The 22,716-nt window shown below is 40.8% G+C and overlaps 1 protein-coding gene across 5 annotated transcripts in view; it reads left to right on the top strand.

Annotated features, from left to right (window-relative positions):
• The window catches only part of rasgrf2a (Ras protein-specific guanine nucleotide-releasing factor 2a), a 47,507-nt gene that overhangs the window by 3,395 nt on the left and 21,396 nt on the right, over positions 1-22,716 (top strand). For 3 of the 5 annotated variants that reach the window (XM_017432280.3, XM_017432281.3, XM_017432284.2), the window contains exons 2-16: positions 9,253-9,359; positions 11,162-11,309; positions 11,612-11,701; positions 13,153-13,406; positions 14,518-14,597; positions 14,982-15,175; positions 15,900-16,009; positions 17,304-17,422; positions 17,511-17,674; positions 18,682-18,748; positions 19,106-19,242; positions 19,324-19,406; positions 20,422-20,670; positions 20,856-20,948; positions 21,030-21,538. In XM_017432280.3, coding sequence (XP_017287769.1) covers positions 9,253-9,359; positions 11,162-11,309; positions 11,612-11,701; positions 13,153-13,406; positions 14,518-14,597; positions 14,982-15,175; positions 15,900-16,009; positions 17,304-17,422; positions 17,511-17,674; positions 18,682-18,748; positions 19,106-19,242; positions 19,324-19,406; positions 20,422-20,670; positions 20,856-20,948; positions 21,030-21,538 — 2,404 coding nt within the window. The remainder of the gene's footprint in view (positions 1-9,252; positions 9,360-11,161; positions 11,310-11,611; positions 11,702-13,152; positions 13,407-14,517; positions 14,598-14,981; positions 15,176-15,899; positions 16,010-17,303; positions 17,423-17,510; positions 17,675-18,681; positions 18,749-19,105; positions 19,243-19,323; positions 19,407-20,421; positions 20,671-20,855; positions 20,949-21,029; positions 21,539-22,716) is intronic. The other 2 variants (XM_017432282.3, XM_017432283.3) reach the window with 1 other exon arrangement.

Genomic DNA, 22,716 nt, shown 5'->3' with positions numbered 1-22,716 from the left:
TTTTGCCTCTCAGAAAGAGGAGAGAGACAAATGCAGCACAACTACACTATATTGCTAAAAGTCTTCACTCACCCATCCATTTCACTGAATTCAGATGTTCCAATCACTGCCACAGCTGTATAAAATCAACCACCTCGGCATGCAGACTGCTTCTACAACCATTTGTCAAAGAATGGGTCGCTCTCAGTGATTTCCGTGATAAGACGCCACCTGTGCGAAAAGTCCAGTCATAAAATTTCCTCTCTACTAAATATTCCACACTCAGCTGTTAGTGGTTTAATAACAAAGTGGAAGCGATTGGGTACGGCAGCAACTTGGCCATGAAGTGGTCGGCCACATAAAATCAGAGTGGGCTCAGTGGATGCTGAGGCTCATAGAGCACAGAGGTCACCGACGTTCTGCAGAGTCAGCAGCTACAGACCTCCAAACTTCATGTGGCCTTCAGATTAGCTCAAGAACAGCTCAGAGAGCTTCATGGAATGGGTTTCCATGGCCGAGCAGCTGCATCCAGGCCTTACGTCACCAAGTATAAAACGTCAGATGTAGTGGAATAAAGACCACCGCCACTGGACTCTAGAGCAGTGGAGACTTGTCCTCTGGAGAGATGAATCACTCTTCTCTGTCTGGCAATCCAGTGGAGGAGTTTAGATCTGGTGGTTGCCATGAGAATGGTACTTGTCTGCTTGCTTTGTGCCAAGTGTAAAGTTTGGTGGAGGGAGGATAATGGTGTGGGGCTGTTTTTTAGGAGAAACACAACTTCACACAACACTGGCACAATGTTAAACAATGGAATAAGAGCCCAGATTCTAGTCTATAAGTTTCCTCCAACATTTATTAAATGGAAAAATGTAGCAGACAGAGAACTTGTCTAACTTCATAGAGTTAATTTAGCAGCTTAGAAACATACAGAGGTTTTTTTGTTTTCTGGCAGCTCCTCTTAGCTCCTGTGTGCATCTTTCTTTTACTGCTGTGAGGCCCCAGCGACCATGCATACTCTTTTATTGTCAGCTAGCTTGAAGTACTCCCAGACTTTAGGCGTCATCGGCCTTTGAGAACTTTTCTAACGTGGCTCGTTTGACACTGTCGCAGCTGCATACTCTGCTTTTCTGCCTTGATAGTTCAAAACTTGTTTGAACAGAGTCAAACAAAGGCCACAGGAGGGTTTAGGCATTGAAGGATAAATTCAATAAATTCATAAATATGAAGTGTCGACTAAAAATATTGACTTTGATGAGTGATCATAATCTATGACATTGACTGTGCCGGCTTTCTGTGGCAGCCCTATAATTTTGACGGGTTTCTTCAAAATTTTGCTTCAGGAGTGTGTGCTGTTCTGTTGTTGCCCTGAGCTGAACCAGGTCCAGACTGACGGTGTGAAGCTCCATGATGCAGTTATCGTTTGATCCTCACCTAATGAGGCCCACTACGAGAGTCTGACAGCAGGCTGAAGCCAACGGGGCTGTTTTTAAAGGAGCAACATTAAAGTCTGACAAAAGATCAGAGAACATCAAAGCTACTGATTACTCAGCTCTTCTGATGTCCTTTCTGTTTGCTGATAGTCTTTGTTTATACAGTTACTTGAGTTTGTTGCTGTTGTCAGTCATCCTGTTCATTACCGTGGTTGTGATCTCTGAGTTGCTTTATGGGTCAAAATAAAAGTGTTTTGAAGCGAACATGAATCAAAAGAAAGTCATAAAAGGTGCTTGGTTTCAGAGTCTCTAATTTAAAAAAAAAAACAAAAAGTTACACTAATTTCAAATTAATAATGAAAGATTGAAAAACTTACTGTGGTCTCTTTGGCATTTTCCGTAATCAGTCAGAAATGTAACGTATTGAGTGCCAAAAAGGCAGTAACTAGTAAATAAGGATAGTGTGGGGGTGAAATTGTTGCAATTAATTGTGTAAACGGACCCAAAACTCCAACAGCTGAGTCATTCTTCAGCTTCCCAAAGGACAAGAAGGTCTGATGGATGTGGTTTGTGTAGCTCCTGGTGAACAACCCAGAGTCTGGTGAATGACTGTGGCGTTAATGTTTTGAAGAGGACCGTCTGAAATACAAACCTTCAATAGAAGAACCACCGCCTGTCGGACCCACATCGACTACCTGTCTCTGTCTGGACTCCTTGAAGACTGTCTGACATCACTGTAAAGCTCGAGGTTCTCCTTGTGAAATGTGGGGCTCAAGTTCTTAACAGCATCACTCAGACCAAAGTTAAACATGTTTTCAAGTTTTGTTAACTCTTGTTAACAAAACTTGTTAACTCTTGTTAACAAAACTTGCTTCTTCTTCTGCTTCCATTTCCTCTGATATGCACTGTGACGGTAACCTCCTCAGTGTCCTACAGCGGTCTGCCACAGCTGGCCCCGCCTTCTTCTCCCTCCCACACAATCACTCCACTTCAGGGATTTCACACAAACTCTAAAAACAAGTCATTAACATTTTAAATCAGAGAAATGGACCACTCAAGTGCTTTATGATAGTGTTTAACTACAAGAAGAACATAAAAACTCATTAGTTTGATAATTTATTTTATTTTACCTTTAATCTTACAAACAGTATCTATGCTCTGGATACAGTTTCTACTTTTCAGTTGCACTCAGATTTCCGTTTGACAGTGAAAACGACATTTTATTTTATATGCACCACTTTGTTTGAGTCCTAATAAACTACAGACATTTCAGCTATGCCAAAAATTCAGGCTGTTGATTGAAGGATTGGTAATATTTTAGTTTTGTGCATTTTACTGTCACCTATGGCTGGTTGTCCAGCAGGTGAGCAATAACTCTGAGTGTTGTCACCCACAAGAGGAATAAAACTTGCCCAAAGCAGCATGTTGTTTCTCCTGTTGTTGTAAAGTATTGATCTTTTTATACCAGTTTAAAATATAGTAAAAGATGTTCTATTTTCCCTTTTACAAAAACAAAATGTTTGTGTTAAAACATGACAAATGTACCACACTGAATGTCTTAAAAAGCAAATATTCACTGTCGAAGAAAGGCCATCTAATACATGAATATATTTTCTTCTCCATGCCCAGCATTGCCTTATTTTAATGTTGCTGCCCACTATGGGCTACTCACCCGGGAAGCACCTGGCTGATGTTACCATGGTGATGAGGGCTGTTGGTTGAAGTGGTTTATGAATTATAGCACATACAGTAAGTTAGAAGTGGCTGAAACAAACAGAAGAATGTACAACGAAGTTCAGGGTTTTATGTAAAACTGACAATGTAATGTAATAAAGTCCATTGAAATGTGTGGGCTTTGAACATCACAGTTTGTGTCTGCTGTTTCAGCTGGGATGCTGCTGTGCTTGACTAAGAATAGCATCCTTGCTGGCCCTTTTGCCTGCAGTCTCTGTCTGAATACCAACTCGACACAGCAGACAAACTCCCCTCTACCTGTCCTATTTGAAGCTCATCTTTTGCTGTGACTAGACCTGTGCATTGTGAGTGTAACCAAAAAAAAAACAAGTCTAACTCTCCTCCGTTCTCCTCATCTGTGCTGTATATCAAGTGTAAATTTGAAATCCTGCAGATGTTCCACTTGCCCTTTGTGTTTTTTTACGCATCGTCGCATGTCTTCCCCTGAGGTGTTAACTTTGTCCTAAGAGTGCTTAGTATTTCTTTGCCTGAAGTTAAATATAAATGGTCTGCATAGGTTAGTATTCTGAAGTTATGTAAGATTTATAGGGCAGCCAGGGCTCAGGTACTGGAGTGGTGACCTGTTGTCCCTGCACTTGTTCTGAACAGTAAATTGCCCCTGCTATGTTGGTTGTTTTTACAGTCTTTATGCAGTTTAAAGAATAGAATAATAGTGGGTTGCAACAGCCTTCACCCCTCTTGACATTTCGTTCGGTTTCCTTTAAATGCATTTTCAATTTAATTAATGAGGTTCAGTGATGGAAAAAATTGATTTAAATAGTTCTAAAAAAATAAATAAATAAAAGCTGAAATGTGGTGCATGCATATGTATTTACCCCCTTCATAGAGCCACCTGTTGCAACAATTAAAAACTTTACAAACTTAGGTCGTGCTGATTGTCGTAATTTGTTTTTTGTGCTTACCGTTTGAGACTTTTTTCCAGAAGGGGTTTGTTTTTTCTTAGTCTGTTTTTTTCTGTGTTCCTGCTTCTGTCTCCTGCCTCAGTTGTTATTTATCCTCAGGTGTTTTCTGTTTTGTTATTTGGTTCTCTGCCTTTAAATATGTTCCTATGTTCTGTTCTTTTTTCTTTTTTTTTTGGTGGGTTCCTTGTAGCTTTCAGTTCATCATGTTGATTCGTGGTATAGTGTAGGAGAGATTGTAGGGATTTACATGTCACAGGTCCAGTTCTGTTAGTGTTTAGTGGGAGGCCAGGGTTGCTCTCCTCCTGCTGAGTTTTCTAGATTCCTTGAATAAAGCTACTTTGAGTTCAGATGCTGGGTCCGTTTCCCGAGTTCTTCTTCCTGAGTATTTCCCGAGAACGTGACACCGACGTGATCTTTTTCGAAAGGAGGCTTTCTCTTGGCAACCCTTCTAAACAAGCTGTAATTGTTCAGTCTTTTTCTAATTGTCCAGTCATGACCTGAAACATTTAACCTGACAGCAGAGGTCTGTAGAGTCTGAGATGGACCTCTTGGGGTTGCAGTTTCTCTGAGCATTACACAGTCTAACCTTGGGGTGAATTTGCTGGGGCATCCCCTCCTTGGAAGATTGGCAGCCGTCTTAAATGTTTTCCACTTGGGAATAATCTTTCTCACTATTGAATCATGGTCTCTAAATGATTTAGAAATGGCCTTAACACCCTACTAAGGCTAATGGGCAGCAGCAGTTTGTTATCTAAGGCCACGGCAGATGTCTTTCCCCTTGACATTGTGTTAACGCACATCTGCATGTTGTAGAGCTGCGAAACTGCCAAAACTCTTTCCCTTATAGAGGTGATCACTCTTGCTGATGATCAGTTAATCAACTGCATTTGATTTATAGCATGTCATGGTGTCCTTGAGCAGGACACTAATTTCCCCAGTGTCTTGTCAATGTATGAGTGAGAACGCATAAGTGCTGTTTATAGCGTGTAAAGTTTATATTAGAAAACATCCTGTATGAGTGTGTGTAAATGGGTGAATGGGAAACACTGTAAAGCACTTTGTAGAACCTTGAGAAGGTAAAAAAGTTCTCCATACATGTGGACCATTCAGTATATCGAAGCAGGAAGGGTGGACTAAGTATTTCACACACAGCTTTTACATTTTGGCTGTTTTTGTTTAATAAATAGTGTCATGGTAGACTGTGCTCTGTGATTTTGTACATTTGAGGTTAGTTTTGAATAATTTTAGAAGCTGATAAAGACCAGATCATTTTGAAGCCCTTATTTATTATAACCTTAACACTGAAAAAAGGGGGGACTTTTATTTTTCATTAGACAAATTTGATTTGATTAGTGATCTTCCAGCAGAATCGATACGTCAAACAAAAGCTGTTCACCCTGAAGTGTGCTTTTTTTAACAGCTGAAGATTAGGAACTGCTCTTAACTCCTTCATTGTATAATATCACCAGTGTACAATAAAATAAATAATAAAAGATTTTTTCTACAGAATGAATGAGGCCTTATGAGCACCGAACATATCACACTTACCAAACTGCCTCATATTGTGTCTGTATGCTTATCATCATATTCACAGTGATCTCCCAGCTTTTTTAGGTTGGTATGGATCAATTTAGCTTACAAAGCCCTCCTTTCTTTTTTAAAACAACACTTTCCACAAATAACCCAATCATACATCCAATCAGCAGAATACTCAGTATATGTACACATTTTTTTTTCAAACCTGCTTTTGAAGTAGACGGTAGTGTTTTGCAAGCCATTGTGAAACAAATCTTTATTTTAGTGTGTAAACAGCTGTAAAAACCCATAAGCCCAAACATGTTTACACTGCTGGTGGATGTGTGGTTATTTGGTTAGAACTCGTTCACAAGTGTGTTCATTAAAAAAAAACAGTGCTTTAAAAGGTCAACGGGATATTTTCATATTTTTCTGTGTCTGAAGTGAATAAATGTGTTTAGAGTTTTTGAAAAAGTGTAAGGCTGACATTCTGCTTATAGCTGTGCAAAAGCTGTTATTTTGCTACAAGTGTGTATAAGGTTTGGTTAATTGTATAAAAAATATTCAAAACTACATAAACTCAGAGGTAAAATCTTAACACTGTCAACACTCTGATGCCAACTTCACCAGTTTCACAAGAACGTCTACATACAGTCAGAAAATCTGTTTTGATTTATCAAGTTCAACTTTGTTTTGCACATCATTAGGAATAGTTAAGCCAGATCACCGATCACCAGAAATGTTGCTGCCCTTGAGCTTTTACCATATTGCACCAAAACCCCAGATGAGACTCTTCAGATGGGTTCTGAAGAGGGGCCTAGGTTACATTCAGCTTGTCAGTATTCACAATTATTGCTTCTAGAAACCAGCAGTATTGTGTTAACACACATCTGGATGCTTCAGAGCAGACACACTTTGCACTTGGTAATCAATCTGTTTTATTGGCATACACTTACCCGTTTAATTTGCAAAGAAAGCACGGACAGTAGAATTAGTTTTTCACACTTTTGTTCATCTGATGAATGAACTGAGATGAGTCAGGTGTGGCAGAGAAGGACGTTAGAGTAGCGCAGGACATGCACAAGGACAGCGAGACAGTGGTGAGGTGTGCAGTAGAAGTGACAGATGGGTTCGAGGTGGGGCTTTGTAACAGTGAGTCTGTGAGGAGTAGAGGTATTGTAGTTGGATGCGTTTAAGCACCTGGGGTAAACTACTTAAAGCAATGGGCAGAACACAAGAGAGGTGAAGGAGAGTGCAGGCGGGATGAAGTGGATGGAGCCGAACGTCAGGGGTGATTTGTGACAGAAGGATAGCCCCAAGAGTGAAAGGGAAGCCTTACATGATGGTAGCGAGTACTGCTATGATGTTTGATTTGGAGATGGTGGCACTACTAAAAAGAACTGGAGGTGGCAGAGATGAAGATGTTAAGGTTTTCACTGGGAGTGACCAAACATGGACAGGATTAGACACAAGTATCAGAGGGGGAGCTCAGGTTTGGAGACAAAGTTAGAGAGGTTGAGATTGTGTGGTCATGTGCAGAGGAGGGACAGTGGATATATTGGACAAAAGATGTTGACATTTGGACACACTGTGATGCAGTGTTTAGAGCTGTTGCCTCAGAGCAAGAAGGTTGCAGGTTCAAAACCTCTCTGTGTGGAGTTTGCATGTTCTCCACGTGCATGCATGGGTTTTCTCAAGATGCTCTGGTTGCCTCCCACAGACCAAAAACATTTACTTTAGGTCAACTGGTAGCTCTAGATTGTCACTGTGACTGAGTGTGAATGGTTGTCTGCCAATCACAATCGTTGTTTGTCTGTATGTGACCCTGCAATGAAATGTCAACCTGTCCCCGGTGCATACTGCCTTTCACCCAATGACCAGCTCCTCACAGCCCTGCTCGCAAAAGAGGATAAAGAAAATGGATGGATGGATGTTGAATATGGAGCTGCCAGGTAGGAGGAAAAGGGAAAGGCCACAGAGAAGGTTCATGGATGAAGGAGGATATGCAGCCAGTCGGCACAGGGATAGGTTGAGGTGGGCCTTTTTAAGAGGCTTTTCTTTTAATTAATCACCTGCATCAATTTGCAGCCTCATCGAAAAATTCTTAACGTGAGCAGTTCTCTCATGTACTATATTTGTCTATCCATGCCAGACTGCTGAACTGATTTTTATTTTCCTGGCCGTGGAGATGCTTGTTGCAGACCAAGTTAGCTTAAAGCTCCCTGTCTCTGTCTGTCTGTCCCACTCATTGTCATCCCCCAGCTTAAAGCAGGCTTGTGGCCGGGGAAAGCCGCATTAGCAAGGCAAGGAGCTGAACAAGCCTTGGTGGTTATGTAAACCCTCCCTCCCCCAACCCACAAACAAGCCCTTAAGCCTCTCTGGTTTGTAGCCAGCACACGCTAGCAAGTATCTGTCTCCCGCTTAACGTTGCATCTTTACTGTACTGGCCTGATGTCCCTCTGAGGCAGCCTCAAAGTAAATGATACTGTCTGGGGAAAAAATATAACCACAAGGCAACATCTGCCTGCACTGCAACTTTATTTTGTAAAAAAATAAAAAACTTTTTTCTTTAACTTCAATTTTAACGTATGTTAATATTAATTACCTTTAAAAAATATTTGTAGGCAGTCCTTAAAAGGTGATAATGTGATATTTGCTCATTTTTGTCTTATAAAATGTATATAAAAGCATGCGTGATGTTCCTACACCTCCTGCTTTTCCAAGTTTTTTTTCATTCGGTTCTTAGCGTCGAAGCGACCTTTTCTTTTTCTTTACTTTTAAACCTTTTCTTTTCTACATTTGCTTCTTCCTTTTTAACTTCTGTTGGAAAATGTTTATGAAAAAAAAGTGATCTTTTTCATTTAGACAAGTAAAATAATTCTGAGAACATTTGACCAAACAGACAACAATCCAGTCTTGGGACGTATAAGACCTATGTGTCATGTTCGTCAGGTGCTCTTGTTCGGTATATTGCATTTAAAATGGGCTAAAAAGTGGAAAATTTACAGTGTATTTGGTATTGTTGTCTTCTTTCACCCAGCGTGTTTCTCACTGCTGTAAGACTTACAGTTTTCACTCAAACTCCTTCATTCTGCAGAGTGCACACCTCTGAACTCTCATTGACTTCCATTGTACCTGAGCTCAGAGATTTCTCCTTTAAACTGAAAGTAAAGGGTCTTTTTCAGGGGGTTCAAAAGTCGCCGGCAGCTGGTGAAAATCACTGTATAAAACCTTCATTCAGCCCCGTTTTGGCTGACTACTTTTCGTTGATTGACCAAAAATATTTCGTAAACGTTTGCCTAGAAGAGTCCCTGTGTTATCCTCGATCTGCATAATGATGCAAAATGTAAATTTATCCACAATAAACGGTGATTTTAGTCACATTTATAAGTTTTATTATTTATTAATTTGACATTTATGTATAATTTCTTAAATCTGGACCGCATTTGTGACAAAACCACAAATACTCACCTTGTTTAAACAGATACTCTAAGCCTTTTTTTAAAGCTATTAGACTCAGTTCTGACACAAATGGTTATCAGGTAACTGAAACATTAACAGCTTCTGTTTCATTAATTTACTTCTTGTTTTAACCTCATTTGAACATCAATGAAGCAAAAAAACCTACAATGGACTTTTTTTTTACCCCTTGATTATTCTCTGTAATCCAGCACTACTTCCTGGTCCTTTTTGGTCACGATGGACAGAAACCTTTGGAGCTGCGGTCAGAAGAAGAGTCAGACTGCAACGAGTGGGTCGAATGCATCCATCAGGCCAGGTATGAAGGGGATAAATACTAAACTAATGTTTTATTTGCAGTCATTAAAAAAATAATATTCAAGTTTGCCCATGAAGCATTTCTGTAATTGCATAATTTTCATCTTTACTTTAGTATTTCAGAGAGAAAATGTGTTGTTTTTTTTCGTTCACTTTGCTCGTTTATTTTTGCCATGTACAGTATAAGCCAGATGCAGTGGTATTAACTAACCAATAATACCACAGAGATATCTGCCACATGTCATATTATGTAATACAGATGTCTTTTAATACCTCTATAACCGAAATGAACTGGCTAATCCTGTAAAAATATTAAAATTAGATGAAACGACACCTTCATGAACAGCTGTTGTTGCAGTGTGCTGTAAAAAAATAAATGTCATCAGGAGGAAAGAGTACAGTCATTTTGGCTTGGATTAAATGACTCTGTGGGAGTGACAAATATTTACTGCTGACATCTCAAACAGATGTTTCTTGACCAAAGAGCCACACTGGTGCTTCAAAACCAAATGGCAAACAAAGGTCACTGGTGTCCAGTTCAAAAGGAGGTTCTGCTACCCTTAACATTTCTATCAATTGTAGATCACCTCAACTTCATATTATTAATTTCAGGTTCCACGAGAATCAGATAAAAACAAACAAACAAAAAGAACCAAAACAGGATTTCTAAGCAGTTCTTAGTTGTTAAACTTTTTGTTGTTGTTGTTGTTTTTACATTATTGTTGCATATTTCAAGTCAGGTGAAGGCTTGAAGGCCTAATTGCTAACTTAAGAGGTGACTTGCTTGGTGATGAAAATAATTATTTAACAATAATAATAATTCTTTAATTGAGAAACAGTTAATAGACCAGAGTGGTATACTACGAAGCGAGTTCAACAGCTGGCTTTTCTTCCTGTAACCTAAAACTTTACTAAGAGATAGCAGGTGCTACGACAGCAGATCTGATTTTACTTTGTTAACTCAGACTTTGTGCTTTAGTGTCTGTGTGTGTTCATGAAAATTCTTCAATCAAACAAATAAAGTTATAATTCCCCCAACTTTATTTGTTATTTATGTATTATTCTGCTGGGCTTTACTGTAACAGTTGCACCTTAAGCATTGAATTACTTTTATTGGGTATGAATTTTATGAGTTTTATGTACTATGGGTCTTGCATACAATAAATAACTAATTTGGTTCGCTGGTGTCGCTGCTTCTGGCCTTAAGTGAGTTTTATGTAATTTATTACTGTTGTTAACCCGCAGCAATATATATTTATTATATGTATTATATTTTCCATGATGTGTATTGTGTGACCTTTGCCACTGCAGTTCTATGTAGCTCTACTGGCTGAGACAAATTTCCCTTCTGTGGAAGGGATCTTGTTTTATAAGCACATTATTCTGTTCTTTACTTCTGTACTTACTTTCAGTTCTTTTTTTTTACTTTGTGCTGATACACATTTGACACAGCTACCACATCTGAGTGAGTGTGTGTGTGGATGCTTTCTGCTCGCAGCGGTTCACATTTAGGTCACACTGGCGCTGTGTTGCCCCACTGGTTACATCACAGACTTGATCTCACCACTCGACCTCTATTTCTCTCAGCTCTTCCTCTCTGTGGCTGTCGCTCCTATTTGTAATGTAGAAATGAGTGGAAAAAAAATTAATGCTTCACCTCAAACCACCTGTTTACTGTAGGCACAGGTACTGATAGGCTGAGTCTGTCGAGTCAGAGGATCAAATGTCACACAAGTCATTTTTAAAGTTAAAACAAAATTCTCCATGTATTTAAGTTGGTCCTTTTTCTCTTTCCATTGCTAGTTACTCTGATATTATCATCGAGCGTGAGATCTTGATGCAGAAATACATCCACCTGGTCCAGATCTTGGAGACGGAGAAGATTGCAGCCAATCAGCTTCGCACTCAGCTAGAGGACCAGGACACCGAAATCGAGAGACTCAAAGCTGAGGTATGCATGAGTGCGTTCACATCTGTGTACTGTATATACTTAAATGCACATACTGTCACACACGCACACATTCACATGAACTCAGGCACTCAGATGGAACACATTTAGATCAAAGCATGCAAATGTGTCTGGCACGATGAGAAAACACTTCGATTGAAATAAAACACAGCAGGGCTCCAGTGATTCCAAGACCCATTATGTCCCTGTCGTGCACTAGGTTTTTTTGTTTTTTGTGAACTTCCAAATTGGTTTCACGATTATTTCATCGTCTGTGCCTGTGTATTCACATGTTGTTGTTGCAGATTGGAGTGTTGAACAAAAGCAAGGAGAGGATGCTGCCTTACCAGAACAACCAAGATGAGGAGGACCCGGATATTAAAAAGATCAAAAAGGTAAAAGATCACAAAGTGATATGTAGGAAAAAAAATGCACAAAGAGTACAATGGTTTGCAAAACTACTTAATCCCTTGACAATTGTTTTTTTTGCCTTACAACCTGGATTTTGATTGGCTTTTTAGTTTGATTGTAAGAAATAATTAAAAAAAACTGGTAATGAATTTCAATGGGGAAAAACCCTTGTTAAAGATATTTTTAAGCATAAAACCAAAAAGTGGTGCATGCATATGTATTCACCGACTTTGATTTGAAACCCCAACCATTACCTTCAGAAGCCACATAATTACTCAAATATAATCCTATAAACCTGCTGGACTACCCAACAAACTCAACACCAGAGCAACACCTATCACCTAGTAGTGTGGGCTTACACCAATCAAGAGAAAGCATGAAGACCAAGGAACTATTCACACTGGTCAGAGACAAGAGTTGTGGAGAAGTACAGATCAGAGTTGGGTTAAAAGAAACTATCCCTAACCCTGAACAATCCACAAAGCAGTTATTAATTCATTATTAGAAAATGGGAAGATTAGGGCACCACGACAAGTCTGCCAAGAGAGGGTCGTCCACCAAAAGACACAGACCGGGCATTAACCAGAAGCAACCAAGAGACCAGTGATAACCCTGATGAAAGTGATGGAACGAGCAGGAAAAAGACAGTAAACAGTAAAAATAAGGCAGATTGTTTGGAATTTCTTCTTTCAACACGTGGAAGACGTGGTCAGATGAGCCTGAAATTGAACTGATTTACCCTCCGGGACAGCGACATGTCTGAGACAAATCTACCACCTCCCATCATTCTGAGAACACGTTTCCTACAGTGAAGCATGGGGGTGGCAACATCATGCTGTGGAAATGTTTTTCATCGGCAGGGACTGGGAGACTGGTCAGAGTTAAAGAAAAGATGGTTGTTGCAAATTATAGATGAATTCTTGAGAAAGACCTGTTCAACTTTCAGAGCTTTGAGAATGGGACGGAGGTTCATCTTCCAGCAGGACAATGACACGAAACACACTGTTGAAGCAACACTTCAGTGGTTTAAGGAGAAACAGTTTAATGTTGTGGAATGGCACAAATCAAAGCCCAGACCTCAATCCATTTGAAAATCTCTGGAAAGGTTTAAAGATCGCTGTATGCAACTTGAAGAAGCAGAAGCAGCTTTGTCATGAAGAAGGGACAGAAATTCCAGTGGATAGATGCGCCAAGCATGTGGAAACAAAGTTAAAGAGACTTAATGCTGTAATTGCTGCAGAAAGTGGCACACTTTTCAGTTTTGTACTTTTTAGAATTACTTAAAATACGTTTCTTTCCATTTACCTTCGTTAATCTGAAGCATTTTAAGTCATTACTGAAATTTCACATTGTAGAACAACCAAAGGGAAAAATTACCAACGGGTTTGGGGGTTGCAGCCCACTGGGTAACACAGAATCCTTTGTGACATTACAGGTGCAAAGCTTCCTGCGTGGCTGGTTGTGCCGGAGGAAGTGGAAGATCATCGTCCAGGACTACATCTGCTCGCCTCACGCTGAGAGCATGAGGAAGAGGAACCAGATTGTGTTCAACATGGTGGAAGCAGAAACGGAGTACGTCCACCAGCTCTCCATCCTGGTGAACTGCTTCCTCAGGCCGCTCCGCATGGCTGCCAGCTCCAAGAAGCCTCCCATCAGCCACGATGATGTCAGCAGCATCTTCCTCAACAGGTGGAGTCGTCCTCCTCTTATATTTAAACTGCAGTGCACATTTAGAGAAGTCTGTCACTTGTATAGATTCAAACTTGCAGGTAAGTGCGTCCACTCTACCTTGTTTTTGGAGCGTCTTCGTATCTTTTATTAGAGCTCGGTGTCTCACTGCTGGTGGACTATTGCGCTTCTGGACAGGCTTCGTGGATTAGGATGGGGAAAAGTAAGACGAGACTGTCAAGCTGATGTTATTCAACTCATTTTGATTTTCCCTAGTCATTCCTTTGTATGCTTGCTGTCTTTGTGTCACAATTGAGAGCATGCTTTTAAGATGAAATTGACAACTCAGGTTTTTTGGGGGTTTTTTATATGAAAGTCAGCATATGATACCCTTGTTCTAAAAGAAAAGGATGGTCATGTTTGAAAACCCCAAACTATTTAACACACAGTATATATTAATATTGTAATGCTGCACTCAGAGGCAGCACACGTTTAGCTTTTAGTTTGCCTAGTTTTGTTTATTAGCATAACTCACTGAGGTAATAATGGAGACCTTTTCTGATTCCCGTGGTTTTAATTTCCATGAAGTTTTCCCAGAGAGGCTCATTTATGCCTCACAGTTTGAGTTCCTCCCCAGCTCTGATCAGCATGAAACGCTCCAAGTGTAAATATCAAATGATTCACCAAGCTGTTACAAAATATCTGATTCTTTGATTAAACAAAGGGAACCATACAGATACAGAGTAATATATATATATATATACTGGTCAGACCTAAATGCGTTAAGGAATATGGAGAAATTCTTGAGGGACTTTTGTTTGAGTCTACCAGAGGGTCACCTTTCAGCAGGACAAAGACCCATAACACACTGCTGAAGCAACAAAAAATGAATTCAAGTGAATTTAAATCCGTATTCAAAAAGTACATTTCACTTTATCTTTAACCATATATCTGTAATGGTGAAAACTGTGAACTACTTGCAATAGTTTGACACAAGCATTTCATTGTCAATGTTTGCATTTTTCTGAACAATGCGTGAACAGTGTTAATTATTTTGAAATAAAGGGACGCACCTCAATGTTTTCTCACTAAACCTTTTCAAAGTGAACTTAAACCCGTTCTCTGACCCCAGTGAGACCATCATGTTTCTCCATGAGATCTTCCATCAAGGGCTGAAGGCTCGGATCGCCAGCTGGCCAACTTTAGTTCTGGGTAAGTGTTACAGATCTCACCGATATGCTTATAAAGGCAGTGGTCATACTTTAGACCATTTACTGCAATCTTTGTAATGTTACATGACTGTAAAACCCAAGAGGTTGAACTCACTTCTTTGCAGACAACAGCTGCCTCTATAAAGAGCTGAGGAAAAAAAAAAAAATCAGTCAGTTTGTTGTTTTGGTCATGACTGATTTATGACGGCAATAAAAACAAAACATCCAAACATGCAAGGCACTGTACATGTAGTACATGTAAACGATCTCATTCAGATAGCCTTTCATGTGTGGAGCTGTGCTGGATCCTGGTGTAAAGCTGCTTTGCTATGATGCCCCTTTATCTGCGTGTTAGTGCTCGAGCTGTTGTGTGTTTCCCTCACAGCGGACCTGTTCGACATTCTGCTGCCGATGCTGAACATTTACCAGGAGTTCGTGCGGAACCACCAGTACAGCCTGCAGGTGTTGGCAAACTGTAAGCAGAACAGAGACTTCGACAAGCTGCTGAAACAGTACGAGTCCAACGCCGCCTGTGAGGGCCGCATGCTGGAAACCTTCCTGACGTACCCGATGTTCCAGGTACCACAAACAGTACAAACCATTCAACAAATGAAACACACATACACGTAGTGGAGTGTGCATGATGTGGGTGGATTTTGCTTTTTATTTGACATTCAAACAAGTAAATTTCTGAAGGAATTTTGACGGGTATCACAGCAGCTACAATTCAGAATTTAAAATATATGAACTTCATAAATTTGGCATTTTTGTCTTCTTTTATCCAGTGTGTCTCCCAGTGCTGTAGGACTTACTGTTTTCTCTTAAATGCCACTAAGAGGCCATTGTATTTCAATCCAAACCTTTCTCTTCAAAACAGAAAGTGGAGCAACTTTTACAATAATTGGATACTTCTGCTTAAGGGTTTTTTTCTCAATAAAACTTACAGTTTTTGAATAGTTTGTTTTTGAGGCTCACTTTCTACTCTGTTTATGTCTCCCTGTCCTATTAAGAGTGCTGTCAAGGAGGTGTGTTGTTACCATGGTGACCTTAATGAGCTTCTAGCCTCAACTTTAACATTTCTTTTCTCTTTACACTTCGTATACAGTTTATACATCTAAGCGTCTACATTTTGCTAGCTGAGATTATTATAAATGTAAATTCCTAATTACCATTGGGCTTCATGGAAGAAAGATGATTGATGTTGGAGTTTCGCGCAGTAGTTGCGTCGGCACCCTTCAAAATTTCTTTAGATAGTTTCTGGTTTTGAATGTGTGTATTTGAATGTATTTGGCGTTGTTTGTAGATTCCTCGATACATCATCACTCTCCACGAGCTGCTGGCACATACACCTCATGAGCATGTGGAGCGCAAGAGCATGGAGTTTGCCAAATCCAAGCTGGAGGAGTTGTCAAAGTAAGTGTGGACACGGTCCAGTCTCACCAACGAGGCTCTCCGGAAGGCAAACAGAGCTGACTGAGTTTAGAAATGAAACCTTAATTCTGAAAAATTGGGACATTGTGTAAAATGTCAATGAAACCAGAATGCGATGATTTGCAAATTTCATAAACCCATATTTTACTCGCAATGGATCACAGTAAACATATCAAATGTTTAAACTAAGACACCTATTTTTAAAAAATTTAATAATTTTTAATATGATTGCAGCAACACATCTCAAAAACCTTGTGTCAGGTCCACGTTTCCCCTCTGTGAAGCTTCCCCTCTTCTTTTACCAACAGTCTGGAAACATTTAGGAACTGAGGAGAGCAGCTGCTGGAGGTTTTAGAGGGACTTTTGTCCCATTCTTGTCTGATGGAGGATTCTAGCTGTTGAACAGTCATGGGTCTGTGCTGAGATTTTAGTTTCATGATGCGTCAAATCCTTTCGATTGGTGAGAGGTCTGGACTGTAGGCAGGTCAGTTCAGGACACAGACTCTTCTACAGTGAAGCTTTGCTGTTGGAGGAGATGCAGGGTTCGGTTTAACAGGGTCTTGCTGAAATCTGCACGGTCTTCTCTGAAAAAGACATTGTCTGAGTAGTAGCATATGTTGTTCCAAAACCTGTGTATACATTTGTGTTTTCAAATGTTTTTAACTGGGAAATAAGATCAGGTGTAAGCCAGAAAAACCATTGTAAGAAATTTTCCAGTCCTGACTGTTTAGGATAAAATTAAACAAAGCCTTTATTAGTCTCTCAGCAGGGACATTTACAGAGCAAAATATAGAACAAGGGTGAAAAGGGTGATAAGTGACGAGCAATGCTGAAGATTTAGATCAGTGAGATTTGGAGCAGGACTTTGGACTGATTCGATTGGGTTCTGGTGAAAGCTGGAGAGCGGTTTTCTGATCTGACTCAAACAGCAGAAGAGAAAAGGGAAACAAAGTTCAGAGAAACATGTCTTTGCTATTGATAATTTACTCAAATACAGCTTATATGAATAACAGTCTACTACAGTTCTAACAGTGCATACAGTTCCTTTTACATATATGTATTTGTTCATGAAAATGTCTTTAAAAGTGTGGAAATCCACTGGGCAAAAATGCAACAACTATGTATGAAGTAGGTTTCATGTGGTGGTGAGCTCAGAGCTGCAAATACACCTGTATTCAGGTCACTCGGTTTAGACAAACAATATTCCAAGTTTATAAAAATCCTAGATACACAATCGAGAGTATTTCATCTCGGGACACTCTGTTTGTGCTTTCAGGATGATGCACGATGAGGTGAGCGACACGGAAAACATCAGGAAGAATCTGGCCATCGAAAGGATGATCGTTGAAGGCTGTGACATCCTGTTAGACACAAGCCAGACATTCATCAGACAAGGTGAGCTTCTGCCTCTCTAAGTTTTCACGGCCAAATCACCTTTTCTCTGCTCTTCCACCACGTTACACCTCTTCCTCTCCATAAACAGGTTCTCTAATCCAGCTCCCATCCAGCAGCGAGCGGGGCATGCTCAGTAAAGTGCGTCTGGGCTCCCTCTCGCTGAGGAAGGAAGGAGAGCGGCAGTGTTTTCTCTTCACCAAACACTTCCTCATCTGTACACGAACATCTGGAGGGAAGCTTCACCTGCTGAAGGTAAGCCTCGCCTGTCCACATACTGTGTAGATTTAGAGGTTTTTTTATGCACATCAGTTGCACTTCGCCATTTGTTTCATCATTGTGGCGTACTTACAAATCCATCCATTTTCATGACCCGCTTTTCCGTCCGGGGTCACGGGGAGCTGGTGCTTATCACCAGCGGTCATCAGGCGAGAGGCCAGTCCGTCACATTTTCATGAAACAAACAGGGCTAATTGTATGTCGGAGTAAACACATCCATCCAGCCCAGCAGGCGTGAGCAATTTGCTCTCCTTAAGTGTCAGGTTGCAGTTCTCCTTGCTGCACAAAACACATCAGGCACAAAAGTGACAGGGAGAAAGAGAAAATGTTTTTATTCACAGTGAAGTCCAGATCTGAATAGAAGAAGGACGAAGATGCTCCTCAAAACTGCATGAACGTCTCACTGTATTAGAAAAGAATCAATCAATAACTGATGGGTTGTGTTTTGCAGACCATCTCTGCAGTTTTTTATTTTCACTTATAAAATAAAAACCAGATCCTTGGTTTCTATCTTAGATTAAGGGGTGCACACTTTTCCCTCTTTGCAAGGGGGGAGAGTCTGACCCCTGTTTGCCCTCACTAAATGTTCTACATTTATAAGATTTTCTATTCTGAATGTAAAACAGCAACAGCAGGATTTTATGCACTTTATTGATAATCGATTTGTAAAAGAAACAATGTTTGACACTCAGAGGATGATTTGTACTTTTTTAAATGTTCCTGCCGTCTTTTGGTGAAGGCAACAGTTCAGCGATTGGCTCTCCCTTTCTTCTTTTTCCTGAGCTGAACATAACCACATTTGACGTTAAATGCATGTCTAACAAAGGGCTGTTTCTGGCCTGTGGGCCTTGAGTTTGATACATGTAGTTTAGACGAAAACGAGGTCATTGTTAAATTTTTTTTCTTTTTTATTTGTTCTAACTTTTATATATTTATGTTTTGGACAATCACAAATGAGCTACATCTTATCTTTCTGCCAACAGCAGGGAGGAACGTTGTCCCTGATTGAGTGCACGCTCATTGAAGAGCTCGATGCTAACGATGAAGACTGTGAGTATCTCTACAATCTTTATTTAGCTCTACAATCCATTAATTTTAAAGTCCTACTTCCAGAAATCTGTCATCATCAGCTCTGCAGCAAATACAGTGAATCATTTATTTTAAAAAAAGAATGTTAGTAAGTTTTTTTTAATTGTTGATATTGTTTACTAAAAAAGAATATCAGTCTCATTATCATCAGTGAGACATAATTTCTGAACAATTTTGATCTTACAAAAGGGAAGTGCAACATCTGCAGCTTCCATTTTAATACATTCTTTCCAACAAATACGTTCTGATTGCATACAGTAATCTCCATGTAAGGAAAGCAAACAAAGTTTTTACTTTTGCTGTTTTCTGCTTTTGCAGACAATGCTGCAGGTCAAGGCTTCAGTCACCTGGAGTTTAAGATTGTGGTGGAGCCTCCTGATGGTCAGAGTTTCTCCGTCGTCCTCTTAGCTCCTTCCCGCCAGGAGAAAGCCGCCTGGACCAGCGACATCAGCCAGGTGGGAGTCCGGAGCTGCGATGAGGGATGTGAGCTCGTCTCCCTGCGACCGGCTCTTACGCTTCTTTTCTTTTTGTTTCAGTGCATTGATAACATCCGCTGCAACGGCCTGATGACCAGCGTGTTTGAGGAAAACTCCAAAGTTTCTGTGCCACACATGATCAAGTAAGAAAAGATGCCAGTCGAATTTATGATAATGTTGATGTGTTAAGTTATTAAACTGTAACAGAAGTGCAAAATTAACATTAAATGCTTAATTGTTGTCAGCTTTTAAAACTTTGCATACTTACATACAATTAATTTATGCAATAATTTATAATCAAGTTAGCTGGTTTTGGCTTTAAGCGACCTAAAGAGTGGTGAAGGGAAAATAAATCACTGCCTAATCAAAATATTTTTGTTGCAACACCACTGAACACAAAAGCTTTAGGCCCAGAAACTGTTCTCAATGAACAAAACATATTGGTGAAGTGGAGAAATTCAAAGGCCTGGTCCCTGTAATCAAGTAGAAGAACACTCATCACTGATAGAGAAGATGAATAATACCTTTTCCAACATGCCTTTTTTGTGCTTTTTTATTGTGAAGGCATCAGTGCAGCAGATTACTCCTTGTCCTGTTTCTTCTCCTGAGACTCAAACCCCACCACCTCTGAGGAGATCGTAGATATTTCACCCAAAATGTGTGTCGTAGACAGTTCTGGGTTTTGAGAATGACAACTTTTTTTGCTCTGGGATTTATTTACACCGATGTGGGCAGGTTTAACACTAAATTCAGCAGAACACTGTTTGATTGGCAGCAAAGTGTGAGGCTTTGCAAGAGCTTTCAAGAATTTGGCGAATGTGCAAAACCTGAACTTGAGCCCCAAAAAAGAAGTGCAATCATTTGATTTATTCGGGCCTGTCTTGTGTACAGAGAAAATAGGTTTTTCCCTAAATGCCTTTTCTTTGTCACAAAAGAGTAAGTGTTTTCAGCCCTGATTCATCTTGAACTTATCTTTTGTGTAAAAACTGTTCCATGTTTTCTGTTTTAACATTAATGCAGTGGCAAGGATATGGAGATGACAGCAACTCACAATAAATCGAAGTTCTGATATGACCGCTAATATGTTTTAAGGGAATATTTTTCAGCCCTGTCTCTTGGAAAAATGGTTTAAGTGAGTCGTGGTGTTTTTCTGCCAAGGTCTGATGCCCGGCTGCATAAAGACGATGTGGACATTTGCTTCAGCAAGACGCTCAATTCCTGCAAGGTGCCACAGATCCGATACGCCAGCGTGGAGCGTCTGCTGGAGCGCCTGACAGACCTGCGCTTCCTCTCCATAGACTTCCTCAACACCTTCCTCCACACTTACAGGATCTTCACCACCGCCGTCGTGGTCATCGACAAGCTGGCCAACATCTACAAGAAGCCGTTTACGTCCATCCCTGTGAGGTACATGGAGCTGAGGGTAAAATGGTTGTAGATGTTCCTGAACCAGACTGTAGACGTCGTCATATTGATCCATCCTTGTTGTCTTTTCACTCTCCTCGCACTTAACAGTTCATCCTGTCCTTCACTCCATCTTTTCTCATTATTTATTCACGTTTATCTTCCCTACATTCCTGTCACTGCTGCAGCGTTGAGCAGCACTCATATGACCGTCTCTCCATCATGTCCCTGTGTCCTGACTACAGTCTCAAGATCACACAGCTGGCTCTGGACCAGCCCAAGTAAATACGATCATTTGGACTGGTGATTCATTCCTGCCGTCCTCATCAGAGCTGCAGATTAACTCCACTGGTTTCTTTCAGGTCTTTGGAGCTCTTCTTCGCCACCAACCAGGGCGCCTGGGGCAGCGACCCGCTAAACAACAAATCCCCGAGGCTCTGCCGCAAGTTTTCATCCCCTCCGCCGATCTCCATCCCCTCCTGCACCTCCTCCCCGATACACTGCCGCAAGCTCTCCCTCAGCTCGCCCATCAGCGTGAAAGTGGGAGCTCTGGATCTGTCCACGACGCCCTCCTCCTCCGCGGCCAACTCTCCTACCTCCAGCTATTCTCCCTCCATCTCCTCCCCTCCTCCCATCTTGTCCAGGCCGCTGTCTGGCTTCTCCTCCCCTCCGCCCACCGCCACGTCCTCTCCCAGCTTCCCGCAGACCTCTGGGGCCTCCTCGCTGCCTCCGCTGTGCACCAAGGCCCCACTGGACCTCAGCCGTGGTCCCAACTCTCCAGAGCTGAGTCCAGCTGTGGGGGAGGACATCACTGGAGAGCTGCCTCGCATTGATGCCTTCTGTGGGAAGCTGAGGCGCAGCTTTCGCAGAGGTAGGTAGCTGGAGACCGCCTCTTCCACATGAGCAGTCAGATGCTTCAGAGTTGGCTTCTATTCATAAATTATTTTCTAAATACACTAATCAGCTCCAACATTTGGGACTTGTTCTTCAGAGGCAGCTTTAAAGCTGCTAGCATGATTTATTTTCTACAAGTATCACATCAGACTCTGACACGTCTGTGATTGTGCTTCACCAGCCCAAACAGCCTGAGAGACAGAAATGGGTCATCATTTTTCAGCAGAGGGAAAAATAAAGCTTTTAGATCAACATTTGGCTGCAGCATAAATCTTGTTCACCATAAAAACAACAGCGGAGCTCTGGGTCATAAAACTGCTGACAGCAAATTGAAAAGCTGAGAAAGATAGGGACTCTGAAGTTGCAGCTGGAGTTCTTTCATAGGAGAAAGAAACAACTAAACTGAAAGAGTGAAATAAAGAGCACTTGAACTGCACCTGACTATGACCCAGAAATTCAAATGTAGACGAATGGCATGCTAAATGGTAGACATTCCCACTCTAAGGTGGGTTTATTTAAAACACAGACAGCCTTCTTGGAACATTGATGAAACAAAACCTGCTTATAACTTACAGTCACGGAAAAGAAAAAAAACCTCCACCTTCATTTCACTTCTAGAGTTTTACATATCAGGACTTAAATTGATCTTGTCTCTACCAGGTTCTAAAATTACTCAGCTCTAACCTCAACAAACAACGGATTCCACCAAGTCATTATTTTTACAACAAGAATGAAGGAAAAGATGCAAACAAAAACCTAAGTCACCCCATGTTCTAACAGCTTGTAGAGCCTCCTTTAGGAGAAATAACTCTCAGGACTTTATCAGTGTCTCACAGGGTTGTGGGAGGATTTTGGCCCACTCTTCTTTACAACGTTGCTTCAGTTCGTTGAGGTCAGCTCTCTTAGGATCCCACCACAGCAGTTCAGTTGAGTTTAGATTATAGACTCTGACTGGATCATTGAGGCACCTTGATTCTTTTCTTTTTCAGCTGTGCTGCTGTGTTTGGAGTGATTGTCCTGTTTTATGAGCCAGTTTGGTCCAAACGTCAGCTGTCAGACTGTGAGGATCTGGGTTTGGCTCCGCCTTGTGGGCAGAGCCACTAATCATTCTTCCACAGGTGTTCCAGTTTCCCACTGATTAGACCAGCCAGTACT

The sequence above is a fragment of the Kryptolebias marmoratus genome, linkage group LG14 (assembly GCF_001649575.2).
Source record: "Kryptolebias marmoratus isolate JLee-2015 linkage group LG14, ASM164957v2, whole genome shotgun sequence".
Classification (NCBI taxonomy): Eukaryota; Metazoa; Chordata; class Actinopteri; order Cyprinodontiformes; family Rivulidae; genus Kryptolebias; species Kryptolebias marmoratus.
Note: the sequence above shows the minus strand (reverse complement) of the source record. Positions and strands in the feature narration are given on the sequence as shown.